Genomic DNA, 27,168 nt, shown 5'->3' on the forward strand with positions numbered 1-27,168 from the left:
ATCTCCTCATCTCTGTCTCTATCTCCTCATCTCTGTCTCTATCTCTTCATCTCTGTCTCCTCATCTCTGTCTCTAGCTCCTCATCTCTGTCTCTATCTCTTCATCTCTGTCTCTATCTCTCCCGCTCTCTCTTCCTTTCCCTATCTCACTCTCCCTCTATTTCGCTCTCTTTCTACTCTCTCTCGCTCCCTCTCTACCTCTCTCTCGCAGCACACCCCCACCCCCCTACAACCCCCACAGTACCTGGAACTGCAGTAATTTAGCCATAAGCTCTGTTATCTTGGTCGCCTGTTCCCCCAGCGTTGAGGACAGGCGTCTCCAGCGAGTCATGATGCTGTCCATCTCTGCCCTGTACTTGTGACTGATCTCTGGAGGGGCCTTCTGAAAAACCTGGTCCACTGTAGACGTCAGGTAGTCCACCTCACTCTGGTGCTCTGCAAGCGCAACCTGCATTACCTGTGGGGAAGGACATGGAGATGGTTGTACTCAATACAGGGTGAATCCCAACTTTCACATTTTCACTGAAGTCTCTTATTGATATCAATGTATGATTAAGCGAAAATGTTAGTTATGATTTGGCCAGATGAGGACTTTTTAGCAGGATAGTTCATTTAATTCCATGGACGCTAGCCACCCAGAGGGGGCACTGACGGGAAGATGAATATGTTAGTTTTATTGGGGGGGGGCACAAAAATAAATCCCCCGTGTTTTTTTTCTTTCATTTTTGGTCCATGGAGGTTCATGCAAACCAGAGGCAGCTGAAGAGTAGCTTCGAGGACTATATGTGAAGTCCAAATTGGACCCCTAGCCCCTCTGCACTCTCTGTCTAGGGAGAAGGGACTGGTGACCCCTAGCCCCTCTGCCCTCTCTGTCTAGGGAGAAGTGCCTGGTGACCCCTAGCCCCTCTGCCCTCTCTGTCTAGGGAGAAGTGCCTGGTGACCCCTAGCTCCTCTGCCCTCTCTGTCTAGGGAGAAGGGACTGGTGACCCCTAGCCCCTCTGCCCTCTCTGTCTAGGGAGAAGTGCCTGGTGACCTCTAGCTCCTCTGCCCTCTCTGTCTAGGGAGAAGTTCCTGGTGACCCCTAGCTCCTCTGCCCTCTCTGTCTAGGGAGAAGGGACTGGTGATCTCTAGCTCCTCTGCCCTCTCTGTCTAGGGAGAAGGGACTGGTGACCTCTAGCTCCTCTGCCCTCTCTGTCTAGGGAGAAGTTCCTGGTGACCCCTAGCTCCTCTGCCCTCTCTGTCTAGGGAGAAGGGACTGGTGACCCATAGCTCCTCTGCCCTCTCTGTCTAGGGAGAAGGGACTGGTGACCCATAGCTCCTCTGCCCTCTCTGTCTAGGGAGAAGGGCCTGGTGATCTCTAGCCCCTCTGCCCTCTCTGTCTAGGGAGAAGTGCCTGGTGACCTCTAGCCCCTCTGCCCTCTCTGTCTAGGGAGAAGGGCCTGGTGACCCCTAGCCCCTCTGCCCTCTCTGTCTAGGGAGAAGGGCCTGGTGATCTCTAGCTCCTCTGCCCTCTCTGTCTAGGGAGAAGGGACTGGTGACCCCTAGCCCCTCTGCCCTCTCTGTCTAGGGAGAAGTGCCTGGTGACCCCTAGCCCCTCTGCCCTCTCTGTCTAGGGAGAAGTGCCTGGTGACCCCTAGCCCCTCTGCCCTCTCTGTCTAGGGAGAAGGGCCTGGTGACCCCTAGCCCCTCTGCCCTCTCTGTCTAGGGAGAAGTTCCTGGTGACCCCTAGCTCCTCTGCCCTCTCTGTCTAGGGAGAAGGGCCTGGTGATCTCTAGCTCCTCTGCCCTCTCTGTCTAGGGAGAAGGGACTGGTGACCCCTAGCCCCTCTGCCCTCTCTGTCTAGGGAGAAGTGCCTGGTGACCCCTAGCCCCTCTGCCCTCTCTGTCTAGGGAGAAGGGCCTGGTGACCCCTAGCCCCTCTGCCCTCTCTGTCTAGGGAGAAGGGCCTGGTGACCCCTAGCCCCTCTGCCCTCTCTGTCTAGGGAGAAGGGCCTGGTGACCCCTAGCCCCTCTGCCCTCTCTGTCTAGGGAGAAGGGCCTGGTGACCCCTAGCCCCTCTGCCCTCTCTGTCTAGGGAGAAGTGCCTGGTGACCCCTAGCCCCTCTGCCCTCTCTGTCTAGGGAGAAGTGCCTGGTGACCCCTAGCTCCTCTGCCCTCTCTGTCTAGGGAGAAGGGCCTGGTGACCCCTAGCTCCTCTGCCCTATCTGTCTAGGGAGAAGGGCCTGGTGACCTCTGCCCTCTCTGTCTAGGGAGAACGGCCTGGTGACCTCTGCCCTCTCTGTCTAGGGAGAAGGGCCTGGTGACCCCTAGCTCCTCTGCCCTCTCTGTCTAGGGAGAAGGGCCTGGTGACCTCTGCCCTCTCTGTCTAGGGAGAACGGCCTGGTGACCTCTGCCCTCTCTGTCTAGGGAGAACGGCCTGGTGACCTCTGACCTCTCTGTCTAGGGAGAAGGGCCTGGTGACCTCTGACCTCTCTGTCTAGGGAGAAGGGCCTGGTGACCCCTAGCTCCTCTGCCCTCTCTGTCTAGGGAGAAGGGCCTGGTGACCTCTGCCCTCTCTGTCTAGGGAGAACGGCCTGGTGACCTCTGCCCTCTCTGTCTAGGGAGAACGGCCTGGTGACCTCTGACCTCTCTGTCTAGGGAGAAGGGCCTGGTGACCTCTGACCTCTCTGTCTAGGGAGAACGGCCTGGTGACCTCTGACCTCTCTGTCTAGGGAGAACGGCCTGGTGACCTCTGACCTCTCTGTCTAGGGAGAAGGGCCTGGTGACCTCTGACCTCTCTGTCTAGGGAGAACGGCCTATCGGTCAATTGTAGATATGGGACTTTTTTATTAAGGACTTTTTAGAGCACAGAAAGTTCAGTGTTGGCTACCAGGTTAATGGGCTACCAGGTTAACAGGTTAATGGGCTACCAGGTTACCAGGCTACCAGGTTAATGGTAACCAGAGGCTGATGAAGACAGATGAATAATCAAAATATGTACGTTAGAACTGTCTGGGAATCAGCCAAGACAAGTAGGCTAGAAAATCATGACAACTTGAGTGGATTTACCCTTTAACAAACAAACACCAGATAACATTATTATTCATTCTAGGTGTGATGATGTGAAAACAATCAATGATCAAACAAAACACACACACAACATTAGTTTGACTGTTTAGCCAATAAGGGGCAGTATCCCCTCCCTCCCTCTCCATCCAGTCGGGTCAATACTAGGGCTCCCTAATGACGCTATGAGATATAACGGCCTCAGGGTAAATGTCTCCTGGAGAATCACAGGACAGAGAGAAGAGACAGGTGTTCATCTCCAGGTTTCTGACAGTCATCATTGCCAGTGGTGGTAGGTAGCCGCTCTGGGTCTGTGTGGTTAAGACCTGAAGTTTAAAAAGATGTCTAGAAGCAGACAGAGACATCAACGTGTGGGCCTATAGACATTTTCTCTCTGGGGAGGGATCAAGTTGTTTAGTATTGGCGTGAACGCCTTTATATCCATCGTAATGAGAGATATTGATATTATGTTTATTATAATATCCAAGAACAGTAACTGAGGACAAGCTCAGAAAAAATGTATCGTAACAATGATAATATTTTAGCTAATTACTATGCAGAGATGTTCTACTGACTACCCCTAGATAGCACGGAGGAGGGAGAAGATTCCACCCTGCTGCCCTGTGAGGTAGAACATCCTAACTAAGATTCTACCCTGCTGCCCTGTGAGGAAGAACATCCTAACTAAGATTCAACCCTGCTGCCCTGTGAGGTAGAACATCCTAACTAAGATTCCACCCTGCTGCCCTGTGAGGTAGAACATCCTAACTAAGATTCCACCCTGCTGCCCTGTGAGGTAGAACATCCTAACTAAGATTCTACCCTGCTGCCCTGTGAGGTAGAACATCCTAACTAAGATTCCACCCTGCTGCCCTGTGAGGTAGAACATCCTAACTAAGATTCCACCCTGCTGCCCTGTGAGGAAAACATCCTAACTAAGATTCCATCCTGCTGCCCTGTGAGGTAGAACATCCTAACTAAGATTCCATCCTGCTGCCCTGTGAGGTAGAACATCCTAACTAAGATTCCATCCTGCTGCCTTGTGAGGAAGAACATCCTAACAATGATTCAACCCTGATGCCCTGTGAGGTAGAACATCCTAACTAAGATTCCATCCTGCTGCCCTGTGAGGTAGAACATCCTAACTAAGATTCCATCCTGCTGCCTTGTGAGGAAGAACATCCTAACAATGATTCAACCCTGATGCCCTGTGAGGTAGAACATCCTAACTAAGATTCCATCCTGCTGCCCTGTGAGGTAGAACATCCTAACTAAGATTCCATCCTGCTGCCTTGTGAGGAAGAACATCCTAACAATGATTCAACCCTGATGCCCTGTGAGGTAGAACATCCTAACTAAGATTCCATCCTGCTGCCCTGTGAGGTAGAACATCCTAACTAAGATTCCATCCTGCTGCCTTGTGAGGAAGAACATCCTAACAATGATTCAACCCTGATGCCCTGTGAGGTAGAACATCCTAACTAAGATTCCATCCTGCTGCCCTGTGAGGTAGAACATCCTAACTAAGATTCCATCCTGCTGCCTTGTGAGGAAGAACATCCTAACAATGATTCAACCCTGATGCCCTGTGAGGTAGAACATCCTAACTAAGATTCCATCCTGCTGCCTTGTGAGGAAGAACATCCTAACAATGATTCAACCCTGATGCCCTGTGAGGTAGAACATCCTAACAATGATTCAACCCTGATGCCCTGTGAGGTAGAACATCCTAACTAAGATTCCATCCTGCTGCCCTGTGAGGTAGAACATCCTAACTAAGATTCCATCCTGCTGCCCTGTGAGGTAGAACATCCTAACTAAGATTCCATCCTGCTGCCCTGTGAGGTAGAACATCCTAACTAAGATTCCATCCTGCTGCCTTGTGAGGAAGAACATCCTAACAATGATTCAACCCTGATGCCCTGTGAGGTAGAACATCCTACTGTACCTACAGTGCCTTGCAAATATTCATCCCCCCTGGCATTTTCCCTATTTTGTTGCATTACAACCTGTAATTTAAATTGATTTTTATTCTGATTTCATGTAACGGACATACACAAAATAGTCCAAATTGGTGAAAAAAGTTATTTGTTTCAAAGAATTCTAAAATATAAAAAACAGAAAAGTGGTGCATATGTATTCACCTCTCTGGCATTAGTCAGAGGGGCAACAAAGAGACCAAAGATAACCCTGAAGGAGCTGCAAAGCTCCAAAGCGAAGATTGGAGTATCTGTCCATAGGACCATTTTAAGCCGTACACTCTACAGAGCTGGGTTTTACGGAAGAGTGGCCAGAAAAAAATAAGCAAACATGTTTGGTGTTCGCCAGAAGGCTTGTGGGAGACTTCCCAAACATATGGAAGAAGGTACTCTGGTCAGATGAGACTAAAATGTAGCTTTTTGACCATCAAGGAAAATGCTATGTCTGGCGCAAACCCAACACCTCCCATCACCCCGAGAATACCATCCCCACAGTGAAGCATGGTGGTGGCAGCATCATGCTGTGGGGATGTCTTTCATCATCTGGAAGACTGAAACAGGTTTCCCTCAAGAATTTCCCTGTATTTAGCGCCAGGCATTGGGGCGGCAGGGTTGGACTAGTAACCGGAAGGTTGCAAGTTCAAATCCCAGAGCTGACAAGGTACAAATCTGTCGTTCTGCCCCTGAACAGGCAGTTAACCCACTGTTCCTAGGCCATCATTGAAAATAAGAATTTGTTCTTAACTGACTTGCCTAGTTAAATAAAGGTACAATTTATTTTTATTTTTAAATAGAGACATACCCCAAGAGACTTGCAGCTGTAATTGCTGCAAAAGTTTTTTTGGGGGGGGGGTGAATAGTTATACATGCTCAAGTTTTCTGTTTTTTTTTGTTGTCTTATTTCTTGTTTGTTTCACAATAAAAAATATTTTGCATCTTCAAAGTGGTAGGGATGTTGTGTAAATCAAATGATACAACCCCCCCCAAAAAAATCTATTTTAATTCCAGGTTGTTAGGCAACAAAATACAAGGGGGGTGAACCACTGCGCAAGCCACTGTATCTCAGGTTAAACTGATCTGACCTTGGATTTAAAGTCTCAGAGAACATCCATTTAGCACCAGAACTTAATAAAAACAACAACAAGGCCATAAAAAGTCTTAGTGTTTTTACGGGGTGATTCATTTTGTCACAATAACAAGGTGAAATGAGTCTTCAGTGTGTCCCAAAATGGAACCCTAATCCTTATGAAGTGCACTAATTTTGACCAGAGCCTACATCAAAAGTAGTGCATTACATAGTGAACAGGGTGCCATTTGGGACACAGATTTAGTCCGTGCTGTGTGGCAGCAACCCTGGGACATCCATAGATAGAGAGATGGAAAAACACACTGATTTGATCCTCTGGGTTTTCCTCTGTCGTCAATAACATTTCTCCATTTCTCATAATTGCAGTGAGGCGCTGCTCTGCTCTGTTAGTGCTCTCTGAATGTAAAGCAGCAGAGAGAACAACTATTTATCCTGGCAGCCCTGCTGGCATCTCCTCATCAAGGGTTACTGCACTTTCACTGAACTAGATCATCATGTGAAGCAGCCTCTTGTTTCTGCTCTTGTCTTGACTGTTAATACGTTGATTCAGTACGCGGGCTGTTCAACTACGTTGCATTAACAGTGTGAAAGCAGAAATTGTTACGGGTGTTTTGTGGCAGAATCCTCATAATAAAACAGCCAGACACACACCGAACCAGTCAGCCAGACACACACCCAACCAGGCAGCCAGACACACAGCCAACCAGTCAGCCAGACACACACCCAACCAGTCAGCCAGACACACAGCCAACCAGTCAGACAGACACACAGCCAACCAGTCAGCCAGACACACAGCCAACCAGTCAGCCAGACACACAGCCAACTAGTCAGCCAGACACACAGCCAACCAGTCAGCCAGACACACAGCCAACCAGTCAGCCAGACACACAGCCAACCAGTCAGCCAGACACACACCCAACCAGTCAGCCAGACACACAGCCAACCAGTCAGCCAGACACACAGCCAACCAGTCAGCCAGACAGACAGCCAACCAGTCAGCCAGACACACAGCCAACCAGACATCCAGGGCGGTTCAGTACCTTGACATCCTTCAGTCTCCCCTCCATGGTAGGGTATTCAGTGACGGCTGTAGAGGGGATGGCTAGCCTCGCCTCACACTGCTGTAACCAGGCCAACAGAGTAAATACTGTCTCCTTATAGAGTACTGGAGGAAGGCTCTCCTGAACTGGAGGGAGAGATACAATAATGGTTAGGGGATGGAGCCTGCTGTCAGACTCTACCACTTCACTATAATATACTATATACTCTACCACTTCACTATAATATACTATATACTCTACCACTTCACTATGGTATACTATATACTCTATCACTTCACTATAATATACTATATACTCTACCACTTCACTATAATAAACTATATACTCTACCATTTCACTATAATATACTATATACTCTACCACTTCACTATAATATACTATATACTCTACCACTTCACTATAATATACTATATACTCTACCACTTCACTATAATATACTATATACTCTACCACTTCACTATAATATACTATATACTCTACCACTTCACTATGGTATACTATATACTCTACCACTTCACTATAATATACTATATACTCTACCACTTCACCATGATATACTATATACTCTACCACTTCACTATGATATACTATATACTCTACCACTTCACTATAATATACTATATACTCTACTACTTCACTATGATATACTATATACTCTACCACTTCACTATAATATACTATATACTCTACCACTTCACTATAATATACTATATCCTCACAGTCCTTCTGGTCTGCTGTCAGGCTCTACCACTTCACTATGATATACTATATACTCTACCACTTCACTATGATATACTATATACTCTACCACTTCACTATAATATACTATATACTCTACCACTTCACTATAATATACTATATCCTCACAGCCCTTCTGGTCTGCTGTCAGACTATACCACTTCACTATAATATACTATATACTCTACCACTTCACTGTACTATACTATATACTCTACCACTTCACTATAATATACTATATACTCTACCACTTCACTATATATACTATATACTCTACCATTTCACTATAATATACTATATACTCTACCACTTCACTATAATATACTATATACTCACAGCCCTTCTGGTCTGCTGTCAGACTCTAAAACTTCACTATAATATACTATATACTGACAGCCCTTCTGGTCTGCTGTCAGACTCTACCACTTCACTATGATATACTATATACTCTACCACTTCACTATAATATACTATATACTGACAGCCCTTCTGGTCTGCTGTCAGACTCTACCACTTCACTATGATATACTATATACTCTACCACTTCACTATAATATACTATATACTCACAGCCCTTCTGGCCTGCTGTCAGACTCTACCACTTCACTATAATATACTATATCCTCTACCACTTCACTATAATATACTATATACTCACAGCCCTTCTGGCCTGCTGTCAGACTCTACCACTTCACTATAATATACTATATACTCTACCACTTCACTATAATATACTATATACTCTACCACTTCACTATATATACTATATACTCTACCACTTCACTATAATATACTATATACTCTACCACTTCACTATAATATACTATATACTCACAGCCCTTCTGGTCTGCTGTCAGACTCTACCACTTCACTATAATATACTATATCCTCTACCACTTCACTATGATATACTATATACTCTACCACTTCACTATATATACTATATACTCTACCACTTCACTATAATATACTATATACTATACCACTTCACTATAACATACTATATACTCTACCACTTCACTATAATATACTATATACTCACAGCCCTTCTGGCCTGCTGTCAGACTCTACCACTTCACTATAATATACTATATACTCTACCACTTCACTATAATATCCTATAGACGCTACCACTTCACTATGATATACTATATACTCTACCACTTCACTATAATATACTATATACTCACAGCCCTTCTGGTCTGCTGACAGACTCTACCATTTCACTATAATATACTATATCCTCTACCACTTCACTATGATATACTATATACTCTACCACTTCACTATATATACTATATACTCTACCACATCACTATAATATACTATATACTCTACCACTTCACTATATATACTATATACTCTACCACTTCACTATAATATACTATATACTCTACCACTTCACTATAATATACTATATCCTCTACTGCTTCACTATGATATACTATATACTCTACCACTTCACTATAATATACTATATACTCTACCACTTCACTATAATATACTATATACTCTACCACTTCACTATAATATACTATATACTCTACCACTTCACTATAATATACTATATACTCTACCACTTCACTATAATATACTATATACTCTACCACTTCACTATAATATACTATATACTGACAGCACTTCTGGCCTGCTGTCAGGCTCTACCACTTCACTATGATATACTATATACTCTACCACTTCACTATAATATACTATATACTCACAGCCCTTCTGGTCTGCTGTCAGACTCTACCACTTCACTATGATATACTATATACTCTACCACTTCACTATAATATACTATATACTGACAGCACTTCTGGCCTGCTGTCAGGCTCTACCACTTCACTATGATATACTATATACTCTACCACTTCACTATAATATACTATATACTCACAGCCCTTCTGGTCTGCTGTCAGACTCTACCACTTCACTATAATATACTATATACTCACAGCCCTTCTGGCCTGCTGTCTGACTCTACCACTTCACTATGATATACTATAGACTCTACCACTTCACTATAATATACTATATACTCTACCACTTCACTATGATATACTATATACTCTACCACTTCACTATAATATACTATATACTCTACCACTTCACTATGATATACTATATACTCACATCCCTTCTGGCCTGCTGTCTGACTCTACCACTTCACTATGATATACTATAGACTCTACCACTTCACTATAATATACTATATACTCTACCACTTCACTATGATATACTATATACTCTACCACTTCACTATGATATACTATAGACTCTACCACTTCACTATAATATACTATATACTCTACCACTTCACTATGATATACTATATACTCTACCACTTCACTATAATATACTATATACTCTACCACTTCACTATGATATACTATATACTCACAGCACTTCTGGCCTATTGTCTGACTCTACCACTTCACTATAATATACTATAGACTCTACCACTTTACTATAATATACTATATACTCTACCACTTCACTATAATATACTATATACTCACAGCCCTTCTGGTCTGCTGTCTGACTGTCTGCCAAATCTATATTACCCTCTCCCTGTCTGACTGTCTGCCAAATCTATATTACCCTCTCCCTGTCTGACTGTCTGCCAAATCTATATTACCCTCTCCCTGTCTGACTGTCTGCCAAATCTATATTACCCTCTCCCTGTCTGACTGCCTGCCAAATCTATATTACCTTCTCCCTGTCTGACTGCCTGCCAAATCTATATTACCCTCTCCCTGTCTGACTGCCTGACAAATCTATATTACCCTCTCCCTGTCTGACTGCCTGCCAAATCTATATTACCCTCTCCCTGTCTGACTGCCTGCCAAATCTATACTACCCTCTCCCTGTCTGACTGCCTGCCAAATCTATATTACCCTCTCCCTGTCTGACTGCCTGCCAAATCTATATTACCCTCTCCCTGTCTGACTGCCTGCCAAATCTATATTACCCTCTCCCTGTCTGACTGTCTGACAAATCTATATTACCCTCTCCCTGTCTGACTGTCTGACAAATCTATATTACCCTCTCCCTGTCTGACTGTCTGACAAATCTATATTACCCTCTCCCTGTCTGACTGTCTGACAAATCTATATTACCCTCTCCCTGTCTGACTGTCTGACAAATCTATATTACCCTCTCCCTGTCTGACTGTCTGACAAATCTATATTACCCTCTCCCTGTCTGACTGTCTGACAAATCTATATTACCCTCTCCCTGTCTGACTGTCTGCCAAATCTATATTACCCTCTCCCTGTCTGACTGTCTGCCCACACTATATTATTCTCTACCTGTCTGGGGTCTGTCCACACTGCATTATCCTTTTCTGTCTGACTGTCTGGGGGTATGTCCACTCTACATTATCCTCTCCATGTCTGGGGGTCTGCCCACTCTACATTATCCTCTCCTTGTCTGGGGGGTCTGCCCACTCTACATTATCCTCTCCTTGTCTGGGGGGTCTGTCCACTCTACATTATCCTCTCCTTGTCTGGGGGGTCTGCCCACTCTACATTATCCTCTCCTTGTCTGGGGGGTCTGCCCACTCTACATTATCCTCTCCTTGTCTGGGGGGTCTGTCCACTCTACATTATCCTCTCCTTGTCTGGGGGGTCTGTCCACTCTACATTATCCTCTCCTTGTCTGGGGGGTCTGCCCACTCTACATTTTCCTCTCCTTGTCTGGGGGGTCTGTCCACTCTACATTATCCTCTCCTTGTCTGGGGGGTCTGTCCACTCTACATTATCCTCTCCTTGTCTGGGGGGTCTGCCCACTCTACATTATCCTCTCCCTGTCTGGGGGTCTGCCCACCCTGCATTATCCTCTCTGTCTGACTGTCTGGGGGTATGTCCACTCTACATTATCCTCTCCTTGTCTGGGGGGTCTGTCCACTCTACATTATCCTCTCCTTGTCTGGGGGGTCTGTCCACTCTACATTATCCTCTCCTTGTCTGGGGGGTCTGTCCACTCTACATTATCCTCTCCATGTATGGGGGTCTGTCCACTCTACATTATCCTCTCCTTGTCTGGGGGGTCTGTCCACTCTACATTATCCTCTCCTTGTCTGGGGGGTCTGTCCACTCTACATGATCCTCTCCTTGTCTGGGGGGTCTGCCCACTCTACATTATCCTCTCCTTGTCTGGGGGGTCTGCCCACTCTACATGATCCTCTCCTTGTCTGGGGGGTCTGTCCACTCTACATTATCCTCTCCATGTATGGGGGTCTGCCCACTCTACATTATCCTCTCCATGTATGGGGGTCTGTCCACTCTACATTATCCTCTCCTTGTCTGGGGGGTCTGCCCACTCTACATTTTCCTCTCCCTGTCGAGACAGGTATTTTTATAGAGCAGCAGGCTCTGTCTTGCTCTCTGTATCTAGTCTGTCTCTGTTCCTGTCTTAGTACATGAATTCATTATCCACTCACAGTCCACGCTGCATCGTTAGCTAATGAACTGCTGGTCCACAGTTGGGTCTGTATGTACAGTATGTTAATGTTTTGTTTGTATTTCCTGTTTGTTTGTTGGGGGGCAGCCATGTATGAAAATGGAGAACGCTAAAGGGGAAGTGGTCGAATCGTTATTCTACTTTATGTGAACGCTTTAGTGATCAAAGTAATTATCAGGACTCCTGGCCAGTGAGACACAGGAGGTTGGTGGCACCTTAATTGAGGAGGATGGGTTCGTGGTAATGACTGGAGCGGAATTCGTGGAACGATATCAAATACATCAAACACATGGTTTCCATGGTTCCCATTCCATTCATTCCATTCGCTCCGCAAGTGAACATGAGAGAGAATGTGTGTGTTTGTGCGTGTGAGGTGAGGATGGTTGAGCTGCAGTGAGGTAGTGAAAGGAGAACATAGTAGCTGTAATCACAATCACTGTTCCCTATAGGGGCAAACACTGACATGTTCCTTGATGATAGTTGTACCACACAACCTGCCACTTACCAACATACTGAAATACACTCACACTTACACACAACACACAACACACACTAGCACACATACACTCCTCTCCAGCTGCTTTTGCACCCCCCGAAGCACACACACACACACACACACACACACACACACACACACACACACACACACACACACACACACACACACACACACATAACAAGATGGCGCCGACAGAGATGGTCGCCTCGCTTCGCGTTCTTAGGAAACTATGCAGTATTTAGTTTGTTTAATGTATACATTGTTACTCCAGGAAATCTTACGTTTTATTACATACAGCCGGGAAGAACTATTGGATAGAAGAGCAACGTCAACTTACCAACATTACGACCAGGAATATGACTTCCTCTGTTTGAACCACCACCCAGGACAATGGATCGGATCCCAGCAGGCGACCCAAAACAACGGCGCCGCAGAAAGGGCAGACGGAGCGGCCTCCTGGTCAGGCTCCGTAGACGGGCGCATCGCCTACCGCTCCCGAGTTTACTACTCGCCAATATCCAGTCTCTTGACAACAAGGTAGACGAAATTCAAGCAAGGGTTGCCTTCCAGAGAGACATCAGAGATTGCAACATTCTCTGCTTTACGCAAACATGGCTCACTGGGGATACGTTATCAGAGTCGGTACAGCCACCCGGTTTCTTCACGCATCGCGCAGACAGAAACATCTATCTGGTAAGAAGAAGGGCGGGGGGTGTATGCCTTGTGATTAACGAGTCGTGGTGTGATCATAACAACATACAGGAACTCAAGTCCTTTTGTTCATCTGACCTAGAATTCCTTACATTCAAATGCCGACGGCGGTATCTACCAAGAGAATTCTCTTTGATTATAATCACAGCCTTGTTTATCCCCCAAAGGCAGACAGCTTGACCGCCCTGAAATAACTTTATTGGACTCTATGTAAACTGGAAACCATATATCCTGAGGCAGCATTTATTGTAGCTGGGGGTTTTAACAAAGCCAATCTGAAAACAAGGCTCCCTAAATTTTATCAGCATATCGAATGCACGACCAGGGCTGGCAGCATTCTGGATCATTGCTACTCGAACTTACGCCCTCCCTCACCCTCCTTTTGGCAAATCTGACCAAGACTCAATTTTGTTGCTCCCAGCCTATAGACAGAAACTAAAACAGGAAACGCCCGTGCTCAGATCTGTTCAACGCTGGTCTGACCAATCGGTCAAACGCTTCCTCTGATCACGTGGACTGGGATATGTTCCGGATAGCCTCAGACAACAACATTGATGCATACGCTGATTCGGTGAGCGAGTTTATTAGCAAGTGCATCGGTGATGTTGTACCCACGGTGACTATTAAAACCTTTGCTCGCTTTGAGGACAATACACTGACACGGCCCGGCTACCAAAACCTGCGGGCTCTATGTTTACGGACATATTCAATTAATCCCTATCCCAGTCTGCTGTTTCCACATGCTTCAAGAGGGCCACCATTGTTCCTGTTCCCAAGAAAGCTACGGTAACTGAGCTAAATGACTACCGCCCCATTGCACTCACTTCTGTCATCATGAAGTGCTTTGAGAGACTAGTCAAGGATCATATCACCTCCACCTTACCTGACACCACTCCAATTTCCTTACCGCCCCAATAGGTCCACAGACGATGCAATCACAACCACACTGCACACTGCCCTAACCCATCTGGACAAGAGGAATACCTATGTAAGAATGCTGTTCATTGATTACAGCTCAGCATTTAACTCCATACTACCTCCAAACTCTCAGACGCCCGCCCTGTGCAACTGGGTCCTGGACTTTCTGACGGGTCGTCCCCAGGTGGTGAGAATAGGAAAAAACATCTCCACCCCGTTGGTCCTCAACACTGGGGTGCGTTCTCAGCCCTCTCCAAATCAATCATCAAGTTTGCAGATGACACTACAGTGGTAGGCTTGATTACCAACAACGACGAGACGGCCTACAGGGAGGAGGTGAAGGCCCTCGGAGTGTGTTGTGAGGAAAATAACCTCACACTCAACGTCAACGAAACAAAGGAGATGGTTGTGGACTTCAGGAGAGGGATCACAGCAGAGGGAACACCCCCCTATCCACATCGACGAGACCGCAGTGGAGAAGTTCCTCGGCGTACACATCACGGACAAAATGAAATGGTCCACCCAGACAGACAGCGTGGTGAAGAAGGCGCAGCAGCCGAGGAGCAACAGCGCCTCTTCAACCTCAGGAGGCTGAAGAAATTTGGCTTGTCACTGAAAACACTCACAAACTTTTACAGATGCATAATCGAGAGCATCCTGTCGGGCTGTATCACAGCCTGGTACGGCAACTTCTCCACCCACAACCGTAAGGCTCTCCAGAGGGTAGTGAGGTCTGCACAACGCATCACCGGGGGCAATCTACCTGCCCTCCAGGACACCTACAGCACCCGATGTCACAGGAAGTCCAAAAAGATCATCAAGGACAACAACCACCCGAGCCACTGCCTGTTCACCCCGCTTTCATCCAGAAGGCGAGGTCAGCACAGGTGCATCAAAACTGGGACCGCGAGACTGAAAAACAGCTTCTATCTCAAGGCCCTCAGACTGTTAAACAGCCATCACTAACATTGAGTGGCTGCTGCCAACAGACTGACTCAAATCTCTAGCCACTTTAGTAATTAAAAATTGGATGTAATAAATGTATCACTAGTCACTTTAAACAATGTATGCGACTATAAACCATGTATGTGACCAATAACATCTGCTGACCGTGTGTATGTGACCAATAACATCTGCTGACCGTGTGTATGTGACCAATAACATCTGCTGACCGTGTGTATGTGACCAATAACATCTGCTGACCGTGTGTATGTGACCAATAACATCTGCTGACCGTGTGTATGTGACCAATAACATCTGCTGACCGTGTGTATGTGACCAATAACATCTGCTGACCGTGTGTATGTGACCAATAACATCTGCTGACCGTGTGTATGTGACCAATAACATCTGCTGACCGTGTGTATGTGACCAATAACATCTGCTGACCGTGTGTATGTGACCAATAACATCTGCTGACCGTGTGTATGCGACCAATAACATCTGCTGACCGTGTGTATGTGACCAATAAAAATGTATTTGATACAGACATACTTTGAACTTGAAATGCAATTGAACATACATTCGGCATATTTCTATTTCCTGTGAGTAGAGGGCCCATGTGAGTATTGTTAATACACTTTCTATAATTCACCCCTCTGTGTTCATATTACTGCTCTCTGATAAGCCCATTCTCACACACACACACACACACACACACACACACACACACACACACACACACACACACACACACACACACACACACACACACACACACACACACACACACACACACACACACACACACACAGGGCAGCTGAACCAGCCATCTCCCTCTCTCCCTCTCTGACATCCACTCTACATATGGAGATGAGAACAAACTGTCCTGCTGTGTTCTGCGTCCTACTCTCTAAAACATCCTCCTCTCCTCTAAAATACCCTCCTCTCCTCTAAAACATCCTCCTCTCCTCTAAAACATCCTCCTCTCCTCTAAAATACCCTCCTCTCCTCTAAAATATCCTCCTCCTCTCTAAAACATCCTCCTCCTCTCTAAAATACCCTCCTCTCCTCTAAAATACCCTCCTCTCCTCTAAAATACCCTCCTCTCCACTAAAACATCCTCCTCTCCTCTAAAACATCCTCCTCCTCTCTAAAACATCCTCCTCCTCTCTAAAATACCCTCCTCTCCTCTAAAATACCCTCCTCTCCTCTAAAACATCCTCCTCTCCTCTAAAACATCCTCCTCTCCTCTAAAACATCCTCCTCTAAAACATCCTCCTCTCCTCTAAAACATCCTCCTCTCCTCTAAAACATCCTCCTCTCCTCTAAAACATCCTCCTCCTTTCTAAAATACCCTCCTCTCCTCTAAAACATCCTCCTCCTCTCTAAAATACCCTCCTCTCCTCTAAAACATCCTCCTCCTCTCTAAAACATCCTCATCTCCTCTAAAACATCCTCCTCTCCTCTAAAATACCCTCCTCTCCTCTAAAATACCCTCCTCTCCACTAAAACATCCTCCTCTCCTCTAAAACATCCTCCTCTCCTCTAAAACATCCTCCTCTCCTCTAAAACATCTTCCTCTCCTCTAAAACATCCTCCTCTCCTCTAAAACATCCTCCTCTCCTCTAAAACATCCTCCTCTCCTCTAAAACACCCTCCTCTCCTCTAAAACATCCTCCTCTCCTCTAAAACATCCTCCTCTCCTCTAAAACATCATCCTCTCCTCTAAAACATCCTCCTCTCCTCTAAAACATCCTCCTCTCCTCTAAAATACCCTCCTCTCCTCTAAAATATCCTCCTCTTCTCTAAAACATCATCCTCTCCTCTAAAGCATCCTCCTCTCCTCTAAAACATCCTCCTCTCCTCTAAAACACCCTCCTCTCCTCTAAAACATCCTCCTCTCCTCTAAAACATCATCCTCTCCTCTAAAACATCCTCCTCTCCTCTAAAACATCCTCCTCTCCTCTAAAATACCCTCCTCTCCTCTAAAATATCCTCCTCTTCTCTAAAACATCATCCTCTCCTCTAAAACATCCTCCTCTCCTCTAAAACATCCTCCTCTCCTCTAAAACATCCTCCTCTCCTCTAAAACATCATCCTCTCCTCTAAAACATCCTCCTCTCCTCTAAAACATCCTCCTCTCCTCTAAAATACCCTCCTCTCCTCTAAAATATCCTCCTCTTCTCTAAAACATCATCCTCTCCTCTAAAACATCCTCCTCTCCTCTAAAACATCCTCCTCTCCTCTAAAACATCCTCCTCTCCTCTAAAACATCATCCTCTCCTCTAAAACATCCTCCTCTCCTCTAAAACACCCTCCTCTCCTCTAAAATATCCTCCTCTCCTCTAAAACATCATCCTCTCCTCTAAAACATCCTCCTCTCCTCTAAAACATCCTCCTCTCCTCTAAAATACCCCCCTCTCCTCTAAAATACCCTCATCTCCTCTAAAACATCCTCATCTCCACTAAAACATCCTCCTCTCCTCTAAAACATCCTCCTCCTCTCTAAAACATTCTCCTCCTCTCTAAAACATCCTCCTCCTCCTCTCTAAAATACCCTCCTCTCCTCTAAAACATCCTCCTCTCCTCTAAAACATCATCCTCTCCTCTAAAACATCCTCCTCTCCTCTAAAACATCCTTCTCTAAAACACCCTCCTCTCCTCTAAAATATCCTCCTCTCCTCTAAAACATCATCCTCTCCTCTAAAACACCCTCCTCTCCTCTAAAACATCATCCTCTCCTCTAAAACATCCTCCTCTCCTCTAAAACATCCTCCTCTCCTCTAAAACACCCTCCTCTCCTCTAAAATATCCTCCTCTCCTCTAAAACATCATCCTCTCCTCTAAAACATCCTCCTCTCCTCTAAAACATCCTCCTCTCCTCTAAAATACCCCCCTCTCCTCTAAAACATCCTCCTCCTCTAAAACATCCTCCTCTCCACTAAAACATCCTCCTCTCCTCTAAAACATCCTCCTCCTCTCTAAAACATTCTCCTCCTCTCTAAAACATCCTCCTCCTCTCTAAAATACCCTCCTCTCCTCTAAAACATCATCCTCTCCTCTAAAACATCCTCCTCTCCTCTAAAACATCCTTCTCTCCTCTAAAACACCCTCCTCTCCTCTAAAATATCCTCCTCTCCTCTAAAACATCATCCTCTCCTCTAAAACACCCTCCTCTCCTCTAAAATATCCTCCTCTCCTCTAAAACATCATCCTCTCCTCTAAAACATCCTCCTCTCCTCTAAAATACCCTCCTCTCCTCTAAAATACCCTCATCTCCTCTAAAACATCCTCCTCTCCACTAAAACATCCTCCTCTCCTCTAAAACATCCTCCTCCTCTCTAAAACATTCTCCTCCTCTCTAAAACATCCTCCTCCTCTCTAAAATACCCTCCTCTCCTCTAAGATACCCTCCTCTCCTCTAAAACATCCTCCTCTCCTCTAAAACATCCTCCTCTCCTCTAAAATATCCTCCTCCTCTCTAAAATACCCTCCTATCCTCTAAAATACCCTCCTCTCCTCTAAAACATCCTCCTCTCCTCTAAAACATCATCCTCTCCTCTAAAACATCCTCCTCTCCTCTAAAACATCCTCCTCTCCTCTAAAACATCCTCCTCTCCTCTAAAACATCCTCCTCTCCTCTAAAACATCCTCCTCTCCTCTAAAACATCCTCCTCTCCTCTAAAATACCCTCCTCTCCTCTAAAACATCCTCCTTTCCTCTAAAACATCCTCCTCTCCTCTAAAATACCCTCCTCTCCTCTAAAACATCCTCCTCTCCTCTAAAACATCCTCCTCTCCTCTAAAATAACCTCCTCCTCCTCCTCTAAAATATCCCGCTCTACTCTAAAATAACCTCCTCTCCTTGTCTCCTCTAAAAAATTCTCCTCCACTCTAAAATATTATCCTCTCCTCTCTCTGTCGCACGTGCCACAGCACTTACCTCCCCCAAACCCAAACCTGTTAATCCATAACCCTCACCTATTAACACCTAACCCTCACCTATTAACCCCTAACCCTCACCTATTAACCTCTAACCCTCACCTATTAACCTCTAACCTCACCTATTAACCCCTAACCTCACCTATTAACCCCTAACCCTCACCTATTAACCTCTAACCCTCACCTATTAACCTCTAACCCTCACCTATTAACCCCTAACCCTAACCCTCACCTATTAACCTCTAACCCTCACCTATTAACCCCTAATCCTCACCTATTAACCCCAAACCCTCACCTGTTAACCCCTAACCCTCACCTGTTAACCCCTAACCCTCCCCTATTAACCCCTAACCCTCACCTGTTAACCCCTAAACCTCACCTATTAACCCCTAACCCTCACCTATTAACCTCTAACCCTCACCTATTAACCTCTAACCCTCACCTATTAACCCCTAACCCTAACCCTCACCTATTAACCTCTAATCCTCACCTATTAACCCCTAATCCTCACCTATTAACCCCAAACCCTCACCTGTTAACCCCTAACCCTCACCTGTTAACCCCTAACCCTCCCCTATTAACCCCTAACCCTCACCTGTTAACCCCTAAACCTCACCTATTAACCCCTAACCCTCACCTATTAACCTCTAACCCTCACCTATTAACCTCTAACCCTCACCTATTAACCCCTAACCCTAACCCTCACCTATTAACCTCTAACCCTCACCTATTAACCCCTAATCCTCACCTATTAACCCCAAACCCTCACCTGTTAACCCCTAACCCTCACCTGTTAACCCCTAACCCTCACCTATTAACCCCTAACAATCAGAAGTTGACTAGGTGTGGTGTGCTTTTCCTCTTCCCTCATGACCCCTCTCTGTGTTCCTGTGTGTAAGTGCACGCCTGCATTGTGTTTGTGTTCTGCTCCATATTCTCACCAAGCACCAGCTGTCTCTCTCGGGCCTGGAGCTCATCCAGGACCTGCTGGTGATGCTGTGTGAAGTCAGTGATGTCTGCATCGAAGAAGACAGGAGCATTCTCCTTCTCCCTCAGTGCCTTCAGCTTCTCTTTTAGCAGGTTGACCTGGGGCTCCAGAGAGGAGAAACGAGCTATCTCCTCCTGGGGGGGAGAGAGGAGGGGGGGGGGGGGGGGGGTAGGAGAGAGAGGGGAGGAGGAGGAGAGGGTTGGGAGAAGAGGGGAGAGAGGGAGGGAGGGAGGGGAGGGGAGGAGAGGGGAGGAGAGGGGAAGAGGGAGAGGAGGTAGGGGGTTGGGAGAAGAGGTGGGAGAGTGGGGAGGAAGTTGAGGGGGAGGAGATGATGAGGAGGGAAGAAAGGGTGAGGAGGAGTGAAAGGAAAAAAAAGAGAGTGAGACAGAGACAGATCAGCAGAAAGCAAGAGAAAAAAGACAGGAAGACAGGACGAGAGGACGACAGGAAGAGAGGACGACAGGAAGAGAGGAAGACAGGAAGAGAGTAAGACAGGAAGAGAGGATGACAGGAAGCGAGTAAGACAGGAAGAGAGGAAGACAGGAAGAGATGAAGACAGGAAGAGATGAAGACAGGAAGAGAGGAAGACAGGAAGACAGGGAGAGAGGATGATATGAAGACAGGAAGAGAAGAGAGACCAGAAACGTTTGACCCAAGTTAAACAATTTAAAGGCAATGCTACCAAATACTAATTGAGTGTATGTTAACTTCTGGCCCACTGGGAATGTGATGAAAGAAATAAAAGCTGAAATAAATCATTCTGTCTACTATTATTCTGATATTTCACATTCTTAAAATGAAGTAGTGATCCTAACTGACCTAAAACAGGGAATTGTTACTAGGATTAAATATCAGGAATTGTGAAAAACTGAGTTTAAATGTATTTGGCTATGGTGTATGTAAACTTCCGACTTCAACTGTATATATAAATAATCAGATGGTGTCTTAGTACCCTAGTCTAATCTACCAGAGGGGGTCTTAGTACCCTAGTCTAATCTATCAGAGGGGGTCTTAGTATCCAAGTCTAATCTATCAGAGGGGGTCATAGTATCCTAGTCTAATCTATCAGAGGGGGTCTTAGTACCCTAGTCTAATCTATCAGAGGGGGTCATAGTATCCAAGTCTAATCTATCAGAGGGGGTCTTAGTACCCTAGTCTAATCTATCAGAGGGGGTCTTAGTACCCAAGTCTAATATATCAGAGGGGTCTTAGTACCCAAGTCTAATATATCAGAGGGGGTCTTAGTACCCTAGTCTAATCTATCAGAGGGGGTCTTAGTACCCTAGTCTAATCTATCAGAGGGGGTCTTAGTACCCTAGTCTAATCTATCAGAGGGGGTCTTAGTACCCAAGTCTAATATATCAGAGGGGGTCTTAGTACCCTAGTCTAATCTATCAGAGGGGGTCTTAGTACCCTAGTCTAATCTACCAGAGGGGGTCTTAGTATCCTAGTCTAATATATCAGAGGGGGTCTTAGTATCCTAGTCTAATCTATCAGAGGGGGTCTTAGTACCCTAGTCTAATCTACCAGAGGGGGTCTTAGTACCCTAGTCTAATATATCAGAGGGGGTCTTAGTACCCTAGTCTAATCTACCAGAGGGGGTCTTAGTACCCTAGTCTAATCTACCAGAGGGGGTCTTAGTACCCTAGTCTAATATATCAGAGGGGGTCTTAGTACCCAGGTCTAATATATCAGAGGGGGTCTTAGTATCCAAGTCTAATATATCAGAGGGGGTCTTAGTACCCTAGTCTAATCTACCAGAGGGGGTCTTAGTACCCTAGTCTAATATATCAGAGGGGGTCTTAGTACCCTAGTCTAATATATCAGAGGGGGTCTTAGTACCCTAGTCTAATCTACTAGAGGGGGTCTTAGTACCCTAGTCTAATATATCAGAGGGGGGCTTAGTATCCAAGTCTAATATATCAGAGGGGGTCTTAGTACCCTAGTCTAATCTACCAGAGGGGGTCTTAGTACCCTAGTCTAATATATCAGAGGGGGTCTTAGTACCCTAGTCTAATATATCAGAGGGGGTCTTAGTACCCTAGTCTAATCTACCAGAGGGGGTCTTAGTACCCTAGTCTAATATATCAGAGGGGGTCTTAGTACCCTAGTCCAATCTACCAGAGGGGGTCTTAGTACCCTAGTCTAATATATCAGAGGGGGTCTTAGTACCCTAGTCTAATCTACCAGAGGGGGTCTTAGTACCCTAGTCTAATCTACCAGAGGGGGTCTTAGTACCCTAGTCTAATATATCAGAGGGGGTCTTAGTACCCAAGTCTAATCTATCAGAGGGGGTCTTAGTATCCAAGTCTAATATATCAGAGGGGGTCTTAGTACCCTAGTCTAATCTACCAGAGGGGGTCTTAGTACCCTAGTCTAATATATCAGAGGGGGTCTTAGTACCCTAGTCTAATATATCAGAGGGGGTCTTAGTACCCTAGTCTAATCTACTAGAGGGGGTCTTAGTACCCTAGTCTAATATATCAGAGGGGGGCTTAGTATCCAAGTCTAATATATCAGAGGGGGTCTTAGTACCCTAGTCTAATCTACCAGAGGGGGTCTTAGTACCCTAGTCTAATATATCAGAGGGGGTCTTAGTACCCTAGTCTAATATATCAGAGGGGGTCTTAGTACCCTAGTCTAATCTACCAGAGGGGGTCTTAGTACCCTAGTCTAATATATCAGAGGGGGTCTTAGTATCCAAGTCTAATATATCAGAGGGGGTCTTAGTATCCTAGTCTAATCTACCAGAGGGGGTCTTAGTACCCTAGTCTAATAAATCAGAGGGGGTCTTAGTATCCTAGTCTAATCTACCAGAGGGGGTCTTAGTACCCTAGTCTAATATATCAGAGGGGGTCTTAGTACCCTAGTCTAATATATCAGAGGGGGTCTTAGTACCCTAGTCTAATCTACCAGAGGGGGTCTTAGTACCCTAGTCTAATCTATCAGAGGGGGTCTTAGTACCCTAGTCTAATATATCAGAGGGGGTCTTAGTACCCTAGTCTAATCTACCAGAGGGGGTCTTAGTACCCTAGTCTAATCTACCAGAGGGGGTCTTAGTACCCTAGTCTAATCTATCAGAGGGGGTCTTAGTACCCTAGTCTAATATATCAGAGGGGGTCTTAGTACCCTAGTCTAATCTACCAGAGGGGGTCTTAGTACCCTAGTCTAATATATCAGAGGGGGTCTTAGTACCCTAGTCTAATATATCAGAGGGGGTCTTAGTACCCTAGTCTAATCTACCAGAGGGGGTCTTAGTACCCTAGTCTAATATACCAGAGGGGGTCTTAGTACCCTAGTCTAATATATCAGAGGGGGTCTTAGTACCCAAGTCTAATCTATCAGAGGGGGTCTTAGTATCCAAGTCTAATATATCAGAGGGGGTCTTAGTACCCTAGTCTAATCTACCAGAGGGGGTCTTAGTACCCTAGTCTAATATATCAGAGGGGGTCTTAGTACCCTAGTCTAATATATCAGAGGGGGTCTTAGTACCCAAGTCTAATCTACTAGAGGGGGTCTTAGTACCCTAGTCTAATCTACCAGAGGGGGTCTTAGTACCCTAGTCTAATATATCAGAGGGGGTCTTAGTACCCTAGTCTAATCTACCAGAGGGGGTCTTAGTACCCTAGTCTAATATATCAGAGGGGGTCTTAGTACCCTAGTCTAATATATCAGAGGGGGTCTTAGTACCCTAGTCTAATATATCAGAGGGGGTCTTAGTATCCAAGTCTAATATATCAGAGGGGGTCTTAGTATCCTAGTCTAATCTACCAGAGGGGGTCTTAGTACCCTAGTCTAATATATCAGAGGGGGTCTTAGTATCCTAGTCTAATCTACCAGAGGGGGTCTTAGTACCCTAGTCTAATATATCAGAGGGGGTCTTAGTACCCTAGTCTAATATATCAGAGGGGGTCTTAGTACCCTAGTCTAATCTACCAGAGGGGGTCTTAGTACCCTAGTCTAATCTATCAGAGGGGGTCTTAGTACCCTAGTCTAATATATCAGAGGGGGTCTTAGTACCCTAGTCTAATCTACCAGAGGGGGTCTTAGTACCCTAGTCTAATATATCAGAGGGGGTCTTAGTACCCTAGTCTAATCTACCAGAGGGGGTCTTAGTACCCTAGTCTAATATATCAGAGGGGGTCTTAGTACCCTAGTCTAATCTACCAGAGTCTACACAATACATGAACATCTCATTACAGCTTTGTGCTGTTCTGCTGTTATTATGAGCCATTCAATACAAAATAGTCAAATGTAGATTTTATTACAATTAATTATTCATGGCAAACCTTCCCAGTGGCAATGCGTTTTCTCTGTGGTGAATACAGAACAGAGAATATTGTTGTATGAATACTGAACGACACTGTATGAAGTGTTTCCCCTACGATGGAGGGGAGGGGTGGGGTCTTCCTATGGAGGGGAGGGGTGGGGTCTTCCTGGGGTCTTCCTATGGAGGGGAGGGGTGGGGTCTTCCTGGGGTCTTCCTATGGAGGGGAGGGGTGGGGTCTTTCTGGGGTCTTCCTATGGAGCGGAGGGGTGGGGTCTTCCTGGGGTCTTCCTATGGAGCGGAGGGGTGGGGTCTTCCTGGGGTCTTCCTATGGAGGGGAGGGGTGGGGTCTTCCTGGGGTCTTCCTATGGAGCGGAGGGGTGGGGTCTTCCTGGGGTCTTCCTATGGAGGGGAGGGGTGGGGTCTTCCTATGGAGCGGAGGGGTGGGGTCTTCCTAGGGTCTTCCTATGGAGGGGAGGGGTGGGGTCTTCCTATGGAGCGGAGGGGTGGGCAGTGTGCACATAGCCTGTCTTCTCTTGAGAGCCAGGTCTGTATTCAGCGGCCTTTCTCAATAGCAAGGCTATGCTCACTGAGTCTGTACATAGTCAAAGCTTTCCTTAAGTTTGGGTCATTCACAATGGTCAGCTATTCTGCCACTGTGTACTCTCTGTTTAGGGCCAAATAGCATTCTAGTTTACTCTGTTTTTTTGTTAATTCTTCCTAATGTGTCAAGTAATTATCTTTTTGTTTTCTCATGATTTGGTTGGGTCTAATTGTGCTGCTGTCCTAGGGCTCTGTGGGGTGTGTTTGTGTTTGTGAACAGAGCCCCAGGACCAGCTTGCTTAGGGGACTCTTCTCCGGGTCCATCTCTCTGTAGGTGATGGCTTTATTATGGAAGGTTTGGGAATCACTTCCTTTTAGGGAGTTATAGAATTTAACGGCTCTTTTCTGGATTTTGATAATTAGTGGGTATCGGCCTAATTCTGCATGCCCTCCCTCTACAGACACTACACCTTTCCCCCCCACTCCTCACCCTGCAGCGCTCCAGTTGATGCTTCAGAGGTTCAGGCTCTGAGGCCGGTGGCTGCTGGACCTTCAGCCAGTTCTCAGAGTTGACCACAGCTTGCTCCAGTTGCTGCCATAGGTTATAGAAGGCCAGGATCTTGCTCTGGTAGGCCAGCCACTCCAGCCTCTCAGCCAGCAGGGCACAGAACCCATCCCAGCGAGTGTTGAGCTCCTCGGCTGCTTTCTGGATGTCATCAGCCCTCCTACTACCACCCTCTGGAGGGACAGACACAACAGGACAGATGTTACAGTCAATGACTCATCTATCCACCTGTCCGTCAGTCTGTCTGTCCGTCTATCTATCTGCAGAGCCTTCAGGAAGGATTCACACCCCTTCACTTATTCCACATTTTGTTGTGTTACAGCCTGAATTTAAAATGGATTCAATAGATTTTTTTCTCTCACCTGTCTACACACGATACCCCATAATGACATCACAATACCCCATAATGACATCACAATACCCCATAATGACATCACAATACCCCATAATGACATCACAATACCCCATAATGACATCACAATAACCCATAATGACATCACGATACCCCATAATGACATCACAATACCCCATAATGACATCACAATACCCCATAATGACATCCCAATAACCCATAATGACATCACAATAACCCATAATGACAAAGTGAAAACATGCTTTTAGAAATGTTTGCAAATTTCTTAAACATGTAATACATAAATATCTCATTATCTCATTATTCTTACACTTCTTATCGTCCCAGAATAGGTTCCTTGTTAATCCTTAGGCCCTTATTGCGCCAATACTGGGATAAACACTGTACCATGTAGGAGAGACCTTGTTTCTGTCTTATGGAGCTGCTCCAACCGTCCAGAAGACCACTGAATCTCCCTGGGTTTCCAATGGGAACAGTATCTTGCTGGAATCAGACTCTAACTCGGGCTTCAGTAAGTCTGTCAACATCTTCATACATCATTGTTAGAGATGCTACGTTCAAAAATACAGTTCATGAAAAGATAAACAACGACTCCATCTTATATAAACTTAAATCAAGTGTTGAATCCTCATATATAATCCAATGAACTGAAATAGACAGCACTCCGGTAACTAAACTTACATCGACATATTTTATTTTTTATGGCCTCACGAACGTTTCGGGTACGAGCCCTTCTTCAGCGTGCAAGGCAATGGCAATCAATGTCACAACAACAAGTTATCGTCTCCCTGTTCTAGGTTCATCACAGGGTTTATGAGATGTATTGATGGCATGGAGGATGTCGTTCATTACATTGCTGTTTGTGTCCGATAAACAACGTGTTTCCTTTTAGGATGTTTTGGTCAGGCCAGATGTTAATGGCCTACTGAGAAACAGATAGAAACACCAGTCATCTCAGCAGTTATCCCCTTCATTTAAAACAGCTGACTATATAGCCAACTCCTTGTCATTAGGCGCATGTGTGACTCTGATTCATCATTGCATGT

At 45.6% G+C, this 27,168-nt stretch overlaps 1 protein-coding gene across 1 annotated transcript in view; it reads right to left on the minus strand.

Annotated features, from left to right (window-relative positions):
* Positions 1-27,168, minus strand: part of LOC139373932 (dystrophin-like) — a 130,396-nt gene that overhangs the window by 30,741 nt on the left and 72,487 nt on the right. The window contains exons 15-18 of the mRNA XM_071115017.1: positions 25,675-25,922; positions 20,328-20,508; positions 7,150-7,295; positions 244-456 (exon numbers count right to left, since the gene is read on the minus strand). Of these exons, the coding sequence (XP_070971118.1) occupies positions 244-456; positions 7,150-7,295; positions 20,328-20,508; positions 25,675-25,922 (788 nt within the window). The remainder of the gene's footprint in view (positions 1-243; positions 457-7,149; positions 7,296-20,327; positions 20,509-25,674; positions 25,923-27,168) is intronic.

Source organism: Oncorhynchus clarkii, chromosome 18 (assembly GCF_045791955.1).
Source record: "Oncorhynchus clarkii lewisi isolate Uvic-CL-2024 chromosome 18, UVic_Ocla_1.0, whole genome shotgun sequence".
Taxonomy (NCBI): domain Eukaryota; kingdom Metazoa; phylum Chordata; class Actinopteri; order Salmoniformes; family Salmonidae; genus Oncorhynchus; species Oncorhynchus clarkii.